This window comes from Calliphora vicina, chromosome 4, assembly GCF_958450345.1.
Source record: "Calliphora vicina chromosome 4, idCalVici1.1, whole genome shotgun sequence".
Classification (NCBI taxonomy): Eukaryota; Metazoa; Arthropoda; class Insecta; order Diptera; family Calliphoridae; genus Calliphora; species Calliphora vicina.
In genome coordinates this window covers 115,732,403-115,745,790 of record NC_088783.1, presented here as the reverse complement: position 1 = coordinate 115,745,790, position 13,388 = coordinate 115,732,403, and the positions used below count along the sequence as shown (strand labels likewise).

General features: G+C 22.3%; 1 protein-coding gene across 12 annotated transcripts in view; it reads right to left on the bottom strand.

Moving 5' to 3' along the window:
* Nucleotides 1–13,388, bottom strand: part of trol (terribly reduced optic lobes) — a 239,541-nt gene that overhangs the window by 67,219 nt on the left and 158,934 nt on the right. For 6 of the 12 annotated variants that reach the window (XM_065510085.1, XM_065510086.1, XM_065510087.1 and 3 more), the window contains 4 exons: nucleotides 10,751–10,861; nucleotides 10,231–10,353; nucleotides 3,779–3,910; nucleotides 2,774–3,235 (listed from right to left, as the gene is read on the bottom strand). In XM_065510085.1, coding sequence (XP_065366157.1) covers nucleotides 2,774–3,235; nucleotides 3,779–3,910; nucleotides 10,231–10,353; nucleotides 10,751–10,861 — 828 coding nt within the window. The remainder of the gene's footprint in view (nucleotides 1–2,773; nucleotides 3,236–3,778; nucleotides 3,911–10,230; nucleotides 10,354–10,750; nucleotides 10,862–13,388) is intronic. The other 6 variants (XM_065510090.1, XM_065510092.1, XM_065510091.1 and 3 more) reach the window with 2 other exon arrangements.

Here is a 13,388-nt window from a genome sequence, read left to right as displayed (position 1 = left end):
ACTTATTCAAAATTGAAAATAAAAGATTTTTGAAAAAAGTACTTTTTTGGTACTTTTTCAAAAATTACTAATATTAAGAAAAAAACATAAATTTAAAGCAATTAATATTACTTTTGAAAAAAACAGAAAATTAATGATTTTTTCAAAAAGTACTTTTTTGGTACTTTTTTTGAAAAAGCTGCAGTATCCACAAAAATTAACAAAATTAATTAAAAACTAGGAATTTATGGCTAATAAAATTGATTTTAAAATAAAAGATTTTTGAAAAAAGTACTTTTTTGGTACTTTTTCGAAAATTTAGAAATACTCAAGAAAATTACTAATATTAAGAAAAAAGGCTAAATTTTAAAGCAATTAATATTAATTCTATTATATTTTGTAAAAAAAAAATAATTAAAAACTGAAAAATTTAGATTTTTGAAAAAAGTACTTTTTTTGGTACTTTTTCGAAAAGCTAGAAATACCCAAGAAAATTACTAATATTAAAAAAAAATCTTAAATTTTAAAGCAATTAATATTAATTCTATTAAATTTTGTAAAAAAAACTGAAATTTTTTGATTTTTGAAAAAAGTACTTTTTTGGTACTATTGAAAGTACCCACAAAAACTTATTAAAAAAGTTAGATTTTATGGCTAATAAAATTGATTTTACCAAAATTTGTGAAAAAACATATTGAAAATGGAAAATAAAAGATTTTTGAAAAAAGTACTTTTTTGGTACTTTTTCGAAAATTTAGAAATACCCAAGAAAATTACTAATATTAAAAAAAATCTTAAATTTTAAAGCAATTAATATTAATTCTATTAAACTTTGTAAAAAAACTGCAAATTTTTGATTTTTGAAAAAAGTACTTTTTTGGTACTATTGAAACTACCCACAAAAACTTATTAAAAAAGTTAGATTTTATCAGAATTTGTGAAAAAACTAATTAAAAACTGAAAATTTTTGATTTTTGAAAAAGGTACTTTTTTTGGTACTTTTTCGAAATGCTAGAAATACCCAAGAAAATTACTAATATTAAGAAAAAATGGTAAATTTTAAAGCAATTAATATTAATTCTATCAAATTTTGTAAAAAAAATAATTAAAAACTGAAAATTTTTGATTTTTGAAAAAAGTACTTTTTTGGTACTTTTTCGAAAACGTAGAAATACCCAAGAAAATTTCTAATATTAAGAAAAATCTTAAATTTTAAAGCAATTAATATTAATTCTATAAAATTTTGTAAAAAAAACTGAAAATTTTTGATTTTTGAAAAAAAGTACTTTTTTGGTACTTTTTCAAAAAAGTAGATATACCCAAGATTTTTTTGGGTACTTTTCTATTTTGAATAAATTTCAATAAAAAAATTAATTTTCATTCAGAAAGAAGATTTTGCTTAAAAATTATTATTTTCTGGTACTTTTTGGGATAATATTTTTTTGTACTTTTCGGGTACTATTTTTGGTACTTTTCTAATTTTGAATAAATTTCAATAAAAATATTTAAATTTCGTTTAGAAAGATGGTTTTGCTTAAAAATTATTATTTTCTGTTACTTTTTTAGGTACTATTTTTTGGTACTTTTGGGGTACTATTTTTGGTACTTTTCTAATTTCTTAGAAATTTTTAATAAATTTCAATAAAATATTAAAATTTCGTTTAGAATGAAGGTTTTGCTTAAAAATTATTATTTTCTGGTACTTTTTGGGGTACTATTTTTTGGTACTTTTCTGGTACTATTTTTGGTACTTTTCTAATTTTGAATAAATTTCAATGAAAAATTAAATTTTCGTTTAGAAAGGTTTTGCTTAAAAATTATTATTTTCTGGTACTTTTGGGGGTACTATTTTTTGGTACTTTTTTCGGACATTTTTTGGTACTTTTTTAATTTTTTGGAAATTTCAATAAAAATATTAAAATTTCATTTAGAAAGAAGGTTTTGCTTAAAAATTATTATTTTCTGATAATTTTTGGGATACTATTTTTTGGTACTTTTCTGGTACTATTTTTGGTACTTTTCTAATTATGAATAAAATTCAATAAAAAATTAAATTTTCGTTCAGAAAGAAGTTTTTGTTAAAAATTATTATTTTCTGGTACTTTTTGGGGTTTTTTTTTTGGTACTTCGGGTACTTTTTTTGGTACTTTTCTAATTTTGAACAAATTTCAATAAAAATATTAAAATTTCGTTTAGAAAGAAGGTTTTGTTAAAAATTATTATTTTCTGGTACTTTTTGGGGTACTATTTTTTGGTACTTTTTTTTGGTACTTTTCTAATTTCTTAGAAATGTTCAAAAAATATTATATTTTCATTTAAGAAAAAGGTTTGTTTAAAAATTACTATAATGTGGTACTGTTTTTGGGCATATTTTTTGGTACTTTTTTGAGTACTTTTTTGGTACTTTTTTATTTTTTTTTTGAAATTTTCAATAAAAAAGTAGGTTGTTATTGGGACTAATTTTAGGTATTTTTTTATTACTTTTTTTTGCTTGATTTTAGACATTTATATGATTTTTTTTGTTAGTTTTTGCCAATTACACTGTAAAAAATTTGTTAGTTTTTGATGCCAATTGTTTGTTTCCAATGAATTCTTAACTTTGTGTAGTTCAAATGGCAAAAGTTTAATGGGGATGTTAATGTTAAAATTTTGTTTAGTAAAATGTTAAAAATTCTTTTAAAAAAAAAATTCTTCGTGAGATGAGAAAGTGTGAAAAATTTTGTAGTTGTTGGGGGGGAAAGAAAAATGAAGATATTTAAAGCCGTGTTCGACAGAGAGAGAGAGAGTAACCTACTGGGAGCCGGAGTGGTAATAGTTGTTGTTGTGGTGGTTGTAGATGCTGTAGATGTTTCGCTCTCAGTAGTATTTCTTGGGTTGCTGGTAGTTTTTATTACATTGGCGGGCGGCGATTCGGTAGTGGGGGTTTTTATATCACCCTGGGCTCTATATTCATCACAATTAAACTCATCGGTCAGGTCATTACAGTGATAGAAGCCATCACATCTCAAGTGCAAAGGAATACACACATTATTGCCACAACGGAATTGAGACTCGGAGCAGGGATTATTATGGGTTGCCTTAATATATAAATCGGCCTGATTGTAATAATAATCATGCAATGGCCCATCGCTGGAGGAGCCATAGGGGCGATAGTGGGATACCGGAGGAGCCGATGTGGCAGGACGTTTGTGATGTGGCGCATAGGCTCTTATAATTTCATCCTCATCAAAGACATTTTGATTCAAATCTTGGGTGTCTTTAGTAAATTAAAACCAACCGCATGCATATAACCAATTTTGTTTTAAGATTTTTGTTTGTAAGTAGTTTTTTAAAAGATGAGGAAATACATGCAAATTTTGTTTGTTTTTTGTTGTTGTTGTTAGAGTAATCATTCAGTCGGCAGCCAATTTTTTTTAATTTTTGAGTTGTTGAAAAAATTTGGAACAAAATTTTTTACAGTGTAGTTAATTTGTTAGGTTGTTTGTTTGTTTTTTTAGTTGTAACCATAACCACACAATATGATTGTTTTTTTTAGAGATTTTTTTAATTCATTTTAAAAGGGGGAAAAAGGAAATAAAGAAAAAATAAATGAAAATTAATAAACTCAAGTTTTAAGAAACTTTTAGGGAAAGGCAAAAAAGCATAAAAAGCCAAATATTCTAAAGACAAAAAAGCTTTAAGCTAAAAAGCTTTTTAGAGAAATCAGAAAACAGGGACTTTATTTGGTTAATATTACACAGAAGAAGCCAACACCACCATTTAATTGTTTTTTTTTTTTTAGAAACTCTAGAAAACTTACCACAATCACTTTCATCGGAATAATCATCACAATCATAGATATTATCGCATACCTCACGATAGGGTATACACTGACCATTATTACAACGGAATTCATGATATTTACAATAATCACCACCATCATCATCACCGCCTAATAATAAAACGGCAGCGTAAAACATGATGGCAGTTTAACAAAAAATGTTAATATGATTTTAAAACAAAGCATGCAAAAAAAAAGTGAAGAGAAATAAATTTTGAAATGTTAAAAAAAATAAACAAAAGAAAGAATGCCTTAAAAAATACATAAAATACAAAATATACAAACCCAGGAATGAAATGGAATGAAACGAAAATTGAAATTTACAAAATTGTATTAAAAACCTTGGAAAATGTTACTTTTTAACAAAAGAAACAAAATGGAATGGAACACAATTTTGATAACATTGAAATAAAAATGTTTTAAATTCATGAACAATAAGGAAATTAATAAAAAATTAAATTTTTTAAGAAAATTTTTTTTTTTTTTGGAACAAAATGGAATGAAACAAGAAATTTTTTTTTTATTAGTTAAAAATATTTATGAAACCATAATAAAAATGAATGGAAATAATTCAAAATGAAATTATAAATGAAAAAAAATGTGTATTTTCCTCAAAGAAACAATATGGAATGAAACACTAATTTCGAAAATTATAATAAATTGAGCAAAAATCAAGCTAAATGAAAACAAAAACTTCTAAAATCATAAGAAACAAACTAATTAAACACAGACATTGCATTTAAAAGTCTTTTTAAAGAAAATTTAGCAGAGAAACAATTTGGAATGAAACACTAATTTCGAAAATTATAATAAAATTAGCAAAAATCAAGCCAAATAATAACAAAAACATCTAAAATCATAAGAAACAAGCTAATTAAACACATAATTTGCACTTAAAAGCCTTTTTAAAGAAAAATTGTGCAAAGAAACAATTTGGAATGGAACACTAATTTCGAAAATTATAATAAAATGAGCAAAAATCAAGCTAAATGAAAACAAACTAAGTAAACATAGAAATTGCATTTAAAAGCATTTTTAGAGAAAATTTTTCAAAGAAACGATATGGAATGAAACACTAATTTCGAATATTGTATTAAAATGAGCAAAAATCAAGCTAAATGTAAAAAAAAACTTCTAAAATCATAAGAAACAAACTAAATAAACTCATAATTTGCATTTAAAAGCCTTTTTAAAGAAAAATTGTGCAAAGAAACAATTTGGAATGAAACACTAATTTCGAAAATTGTAATAAAATTAGCAAAAAACCCAACTAGATTAAAACAAAATAATAAAAAACACACTAAATAAACACATAATTTGCATTAAAAAGCATTTTTAAAGACAAATTGTGCAAAGAAACAATTTGGAATGAAACACTGCTATCGAAAAACTGAAGTTGTTAAACGAATTATAACAAAAACTCCTAAAATAATAAGAAAAAAACTTAATGAACACAGAAATTACATTTAAAAATCTGTTTTAAGGAAAATTTAGCAAAGAAACAATTTGGAATGAAACACTAATTTCGAAAATTGTAATAAAATTGTACAGAAAATAAACTAGATGAACAAAAACACTCTAAATAAACACAGAACTTGCATTTAAATGACTTTTTCTAAGAAATTTGTTCAAAGAAACGTTTGGGAATGGAACACTCGATTTATGAAAATTTAAAATAATAGATTGCCTGCATCAAAATAATAAGAAATTATTTAAATAATCCAAAAAAATTGCATTAAAAAGTCTTGTTTCCAGAGAACTATCAAATGAAACGTTTTGGAATGAAACAAAATTTAACAAACTTCAAAAAAAATTATAAAGAAATCAGTGCAAAAAATTACAATAAAGAAATGCTTTCCATAATATCAGTATTTTTGAGAAAATTCGTTAAAGAAACGAAATGGAATGAAACAGTTTTTAAAAAAATTTTGGATTGAAACAAATATTTAACAAAATATAACAAAATTTAAATAGAAATCATAGCAAATAATTATAATAAAGAAAAGCTTTCAATAATTTCAGTATTTTTGTGGAAAAATCGTCAAAGAAACGAAATGGAATGGAACACTTTTAAAAAAATATTGGATTGAAACAAATATTTAACAAATTTAAATAGAAATCATAGCAAATAATTAGAATAAAGAGAAGCTTTCCATAATTTCAAAATTGTTGGGAAAAATCTTAAAAGAAACGAAATGGAATGAAACTGTTTTTTAAAAAAAATTGGAAAGCAACAAAAGATAAACAAACTAGAGCAAATTTTTAAAGAAATCATTGTAAACAATTAGAATAAAGAAAAGTTCTCCTAATTTCAGTATTTTTGTGGAAAAATCGTTAAAGAAACGAAATGGAATGAAACACTTTTTAAAAAATGTTGGATTGAAACAAATATTTAACAAAATATAACAAAATTTAAATAGAAATCATAGCAAATAATTAGAATATAGAAATGCTTTCCATAATTTCAGTATTTTTGGAAAAATCTTTAAAGAAACGAAATGGAATGGAACACTTTTTAATAAATTCACATAGAAAATCGAAAATTTTATAGTTTTTGAAATATTGAATAGTGAAATATTCAAATATGGAAATATTGAAAATTTCGAAATATTGAAACTATGGAAAATTTCGAAATATTAAAATTATTGAAAATTTCGAAATATTGAAATTATTGAAATGTTCAAATATTGAAATATGGAAATATTGAAAATTTCGAAATATTGAAATTATTGAAATGTTCTTTCAATATTTGAATGGAAATATTGAAAATTTCGAAATATTGAAATTATTGAAAATTTCAAAATATTGAAATTATTGAAAATTTCGAAATATTGAAATTATTGAAATGTTCAAATATTGAAATATGGGAATATTGAAAATTTCGAAATATGGAAATTATTGAAAATTTCGAAATATTGAAATGTTCAAATATTGAAATATGGAAATATTGAAAATTTCGAAATATTGAAATTATTGAAAATTTCGAAATATTGAAATTATTGAAAATTTCGATATATTGAAATTATTGAAATGTTCAAATATTAAAATATGGAAATATTGAAAATTTTCTAAATATTGAAATTATTAAAATGTTCAAATATTAAAATATGGAAATATTGAAAATTTCGAAATATTAAAATTATTGAAATGTTCAAATATTGAAATATGGAAATATTGAAAATTTCAAAATATTGAAATGTTCAAATATTGAAATATGGAAATATTGAAAATTTCGAAATATTGAAATTATTGAAATGTTCAAATATTGAAATGTTCAAATATTGAAATATGGAAACATTGAAAATTTCGAAATATTCAAATTATTGAAAATTTCGAAATATTGAAATTATTGAAAATTTCGATATATTGAAATTATTGAAATGTTCAAATATTAAAATATGGAAATATTGAAAATTTTCTAAATATTGAAATTATTAAAATGTTCAAATATTAAAATATGGAAATATTGAAAATTTCGAAATATTAAAATTATTGAAATGTTCAAATATTGAAATATGGAAATATTGAAAATTTCGAAATATTGAAATGTTCAAATATTGAAATATGGAAATATTGAAAATTTCGAAATATTGAAATTATTGAAAATTTCGAAATATTGAAATTATTGAAAATTTCGATATATTGAAATTATTGAAATGTTCAAATATTAAAATATGGAAATATTGAAAATTTCGAAATATTAAAATTATTGAAATGTTCAAATATTGAAATATGGAAATATTGAAAATTTCGAAATATTAAAATTATTGAAATGTTCAAATATTGAAATATGGAAATATTGAAAATTTCGAAATATTGAAATTATTGAAATGTTCAAATATTGAAAATTTCGAAATATTGAAATGGTCAAATATTGAAAATTTCGAAATATTGAAATTATTGAAAATTTCGAAATATTGAAATTATTGAAATGTTCAAATATTGAAATATGGAAATATTGAAAATTTCGAAATATTGAAATGTTCAAATATTGAAATATTGAAGACATTTATAGAATTATCTATGTTTATAAAGCCAAAGAAATCGAATTCATGATGACTAAGAATATTGTAAAGCATTTCAATTTTCTTTGTTTGAAAACGGTGTGAAACTAGCAAGCATTTAGCAACAAATAATTGATTACAATTTAATGCTGCAAGAATTTAAATTATATCATTATAAAATTAAGTAATTTCAAATAATATTTATTTATATTTTTTGCTATTATTAAACCGACATTTGTGTTTAATGCAGGGCGTGAAGTTAACAAACCGAATGAAATTAACATAAATTGCAAAACAAAAAAAAAAAAACAAAGAAATGTTTTATTTATATTTCAAAATAAATTAATATTTATAAATGACAAATGATGACATGTTAAGATAATTGAAAGGAACGTGCTGAAAATAGTTTATTGAAAACTGAACTAATAATGTTTGAGCAAACAGCTGGATATTCAAAATTCCAGAAAATTTATTTTTATTTCGGAACGCTTTTTTGTTTTGATTTAAAATCCAATTCATTGATTAACATGAGCGATTTTCTTTATTGTAAAATGCAAAGATTTGCATTTTAGCTATATTTAGTTTAATTTATTTTAAATTATTATCACGATTTGTAGATTTTCCCATTACAAAACTCTTTATGAATGAATTGTAAATTCATTAATTTTAAACACATGCCAGGTATTTTTTTTTTAGTTTTACTATAAATTCCAGATTTTTTTTTTGTATTAATACCTTTCAAAACTAGTATGCTAGCTGTCAAAAACGGGTGTAACTAAAAACATTGTTGGCATAATAAATGTAAGACTTATACAAATAATAAGAAATCACTATTATTAGCATTAAGTTGCTAACAAAATAGATTAAATTAAAATCAAACAAGATTAATATTAAACAGGAAACTGGCGGCTGTTTCTAGCTGAAATTTAACTGCAAATTAAAGAAAACTGTTAAATTAAAGAACATAATAGAAACAAGAAAAATAAACAGGGGATTTCATTTACAAAAATTAAAGCAATTTTAAGCAAACCAAACAGAAAATCTTTGTAAAAGTACTTGAGCAATGAAATGATTTAGAAAGTAACAAAATAGTTTTATTAAACTAAAAGTTTAAGGAAATAAAAAATTAAAAAAAAAATATTTTTTGTTTATTTTTTGATTTTTTTCTTATTTGCAAATTTTTTTTTTTATTTTCTTCTAAAACCATAAAACCCTTGATTAGTTTTAATTCAAATGCCATTTAAATTTTTTAATTCTAATAAAAATTAAAAAAGTTATGAAATATTAACTGAAAATACCCCTTAATTAATATTACTCATACGTCTGGTTTAAAAAAATTTTAATTCTTTAATTTTGTTAAAACTAAAGGAAAAACCCAAAACTTTTTTCTATTAAATAGCTCACCATCACAGTGTCTTTCATCTGATAAATCTTGTAACTGAAATTTAACTCCAAATTAAATAAAACTTTCAAATTAAGGATCAAAATAGAGACATTAAAATGTTTGATTAAAAAAACCAGGAAATTACTATAAAAATGAAAGCGATTTTAAGAAAACCAAACAGAAAATCTTTGCAAAAGTGCTTGAGCAAGGAAATGTTGTAGAAAATAACCAAATAGTTTTATTAAACTAAAAGTTTAAGGAAATAAAAAATTTAAAAAAAATATTTTTTGTATATTTTTGGATTTTTTTCTTATTTTCAAAATAATTTTTTTATTTTCTTCTAAAACCATAAAACCCTTGATTAGTTTTAATTCAAATGCCATTTAAATTTTTTAATTCTAATAAAAATTAAAAAAAGTTATGAAACATTAACTGAAAATACCCCTTAATTAATATTACTCATACGCCTGGTTTAAAAAAATTTTAAATTCTTTAATTTTGTTAAAACAAAAGGAAAAACCCAAAACTTTTTTCTATTAAATAGCTCACCATCACAGTGTCTTTCATCCGATATATCTTCGGGACAATCTATATTGCCATTACATCTGAAATTTTTGGAAATACAAGTACCATCATCACACTGCCATTTGTCATGTAAGCAGGCTATGTTATCAAACAAACAAAATAATATATGAAAAACTACTATCAATCCAGCTAAAAGAAAAGAAAATAAAACACAAACATACGACATCCTTCCTCATCCGAACGATCATGGGGACAATCGGCATGGCCATCACAACGATGGACAATGGAAATGCAAGAAAAATCGCGACAAGTAAATTTGCCTTTGGGACAAAAAAATCTTAATTTGGGAACAACTATACCAAACCATAATTAAGGAATTATTTATACAGCATTAGAAAAAGAGAGAGAGAGAGAAAGAAAATACACATTTAATTAAATTAATGAATTTGTACATTATTTTAATGAATTGTTTTATACAATGATATGGTTAAGCTTGAAGCCTTTTTAACAGTACTTACTACTATCACAATGTTCTTCATCATCGCCATCCAGACAATCTGATTTACCATCACAGATTTTGGCATCACTGATACAATTAATACCATCTCTACATTGATATTCAATATCACTACACTCAGCCGCTTTAAAAGGGTTAGTAGCCAAATGGTTGTAGATTGTTATTAAAAACCATTAGCATAGGTTAGTTTTATTTCGTTGGTTAAATATCAAGACATGCATTTTTGTTGTTAAATGTTAGTTAATTGTTTTTTTTTTGTTTTTGTTAACGTTAGCCAGGTTTAGGAATAAAAGGATTAGAAAAATAGTTTTTTTGTTTAAATAAATTTTAGCAAATTTCTATATATAAATAAAATTAAAACTAATAGCTATATTTATATAACTAATGGAAATAATAATACTTAACTAATTGTTAAATACAAGTTAAGCTTTCGTTTTGCTATATATTTGAAAATGTTGTAGAAACATTTTCTTTAAAAGTCTAGATTAAAGAGAGGAAAATTATTATAAAAAAAAACTTACGGCATCTTTCATCTTCATCATCGCCATCGGGACAATCGGGTATGCGGTTGCAACGTTTGCTGCCATCAATACAATCGCCAGAGCTACACTTGAATTCGTTGGGTTTGCATTCTGTAAGTAAAAAAAATTAAAATTATAATTTTATTTAACTTCAAAAAAAAATATATTTTTTTTAAATTAAAAATTTTGCAATAAAAAAATTTTCTAAAATTTTTTAAAAACAATTTTTGTATCAATTGAACTCTTAGCTTTTTAATGCCATTTAAATTTCTTAAATCCTTAAAAAACTAAAAAAGTTATAAGGGATTTTGTAATATTACCCAGGAATTAATATTAATCATACGTCTTGAGGGACAAATTAACAAAATTTAAATTTTTTATAGCTATTTATAAAAATTTGGAAATTTTTTGGTTGAAATGTTAAAACAGAGCTCTATAAGCATATAAGGAACGAATAAGTTTTCAAAATTTCGAATTTTTTTTTGGAATAAATAAAAAAATATTTTTTAAAAATAAATTTTTTTTGTTTGAGCTAAAATTTAAAAGTAATAAAAATTTTATAAAATTAAAGGAAATACATTTTGGTATTCTGTAGCCTATTAGCTTTCTAATGCTTTTTAAATTTTTCAAATCGTTGAAAAAATAAAAAAGTTATAATTGATTTTGTAACATTATCCAGGAATTAATATTAATCATACGTCATGAGGGAAAATTTTTCGAAAATTAAAACATTTTCAAGGTTTTGCTATAATTTTAAAAAATATTTTTAGTTTATTTTAACACAAAATTTTCAATGATCATAAAAACTCTAGAAATTTTTAAAATTTCTTAAATTTTTTTTAAATAAAAATAAAATTTTATCAAAAATTTTTTGGAAAAAAAAAAATGTATAAAACTTTGAAATAATGTATATCTAAAATTGTTTAATTAATAATTTAGTTATGAGAAATTCTGTTTTACTATCCCAGAATTAATATTAATCATACGTTGTTAGTAAATTTTTTCTACAATTTAAAATGTTAGACATTTGTTTTTAATTACTGAATTTTTCTTTAATTTAAATTTTAAAAAGAATTACAATTTTATTTAAAATTTTGACAAAATTATTTTTTGAGAAAATTGTAAAATTTTTTTGTTCAAGATTTTTTATGACAAACAAATTGGATAAGTTCTTTAGGAAAATATTTTTTAAATCCCTGAAATGTTGGCTTTCAAAAACCCTTTAAATTGTTAAAATCCTTGAAAATTCAACAAAGTTATAAAGGATTTTGTTTAACACCAAGATAATTAATAATAATCATACGTACTGTGGAACAAAATCTAAAAATTCAGCTTTTGCTTATTCTGCGGTATTTTTTTTAAATTTCAATGCTGATATTTTTACATAAGGATACATATGTTTTAGAAAATATAAAATTTTTTGAAATTTTTAAAATTTAAAAAGATTTTCTTAAAATTTTAAATTTTTTTTTATTTTTTTTAACTTTTAGCTGTTTAATTCTTAAAATGTAAAGTTTCTATTTAGTAAATTTTGGCTAAATAATTTATGTTAACAAATCTTTTGCTAAGCAGCAAGGGTTAAATTTTAAGGGTTGAAAGTGAAGTTCATTACATTTAGATTTAGACTTTTGTTGTGTTAATGTTATGTGAAAATTAAGGACATACTCTAATTACTTGGCACAGTTAAGCAAACTTTTTTTATTTGATAAAATTTTAGTAAATTTTTTTCTTCAAACTTTTTTGTTTTTTTTTTGAAATTCTATCTCCAAAGTTTCAAATTGCATCTTGTTGCTTGTTAATTGTTTACACTTTCTGTTAAAGCATAAAATTGGCCTAAAATTCTTAAAAAAAAACAAAACAACCTTTTGATCTTTTGAACAAATATTTCTTTTACTTAACAATGCCAACAATGAAACAAAAATTCAACAAGTTTAAGTGTTGGAAGGGAGGAAACACTCATAATTTGGCAGTTAACGTTACAATAAAAAAAAGAAGCAGACAGCAACAAGCAGCTAAAGTTTGTCTAAAGGATTATATTGTTGTTTTTAAGGATTTCTATAAAAAGTCGAATGTTAACAAATAACAAACAAAGAGATTTAGCAAATACAAAAGAACATAGACAATAAAATGTAGAAAAAGGAAACCATATAGAATAAAAAAACTAAAACAAATATATTGAAAATAGTTTTACAATAACTCTAGCTAATGAGGTTTGTAATAAAAGTAAATAATATTAAGAAATATTGCTAAAAATAAACAAGAATTAAAAAATAATTTTTTTTTAACATAGCAAAATTATTTTTAATAAAATTTTTTATTAAAGAAATTTAATTTTTTGACAAAAATTTCAATTACAATTTATGCTCTAATATGTTGGCTTTCTTATGAAACCTTTCGCTTTGTTATATCTTTAACTTAAACCAAGTTATTCAAATTTTTCTAAATCTGCACCATAATTAATATCAATCATACGTCTTCATTACAAAAAACTAAAAATCTTAATTTTATACGATAGAGAATAAAAAACTAAAAAAAATATATTGAAAATAGTTTTACTATAACTTTAGCTAATAAGATTTGAGTTTTTATAAATAAAATTAGGAAATAAAGCTCAGAATTTAGTAAAAAATTAAAAAAA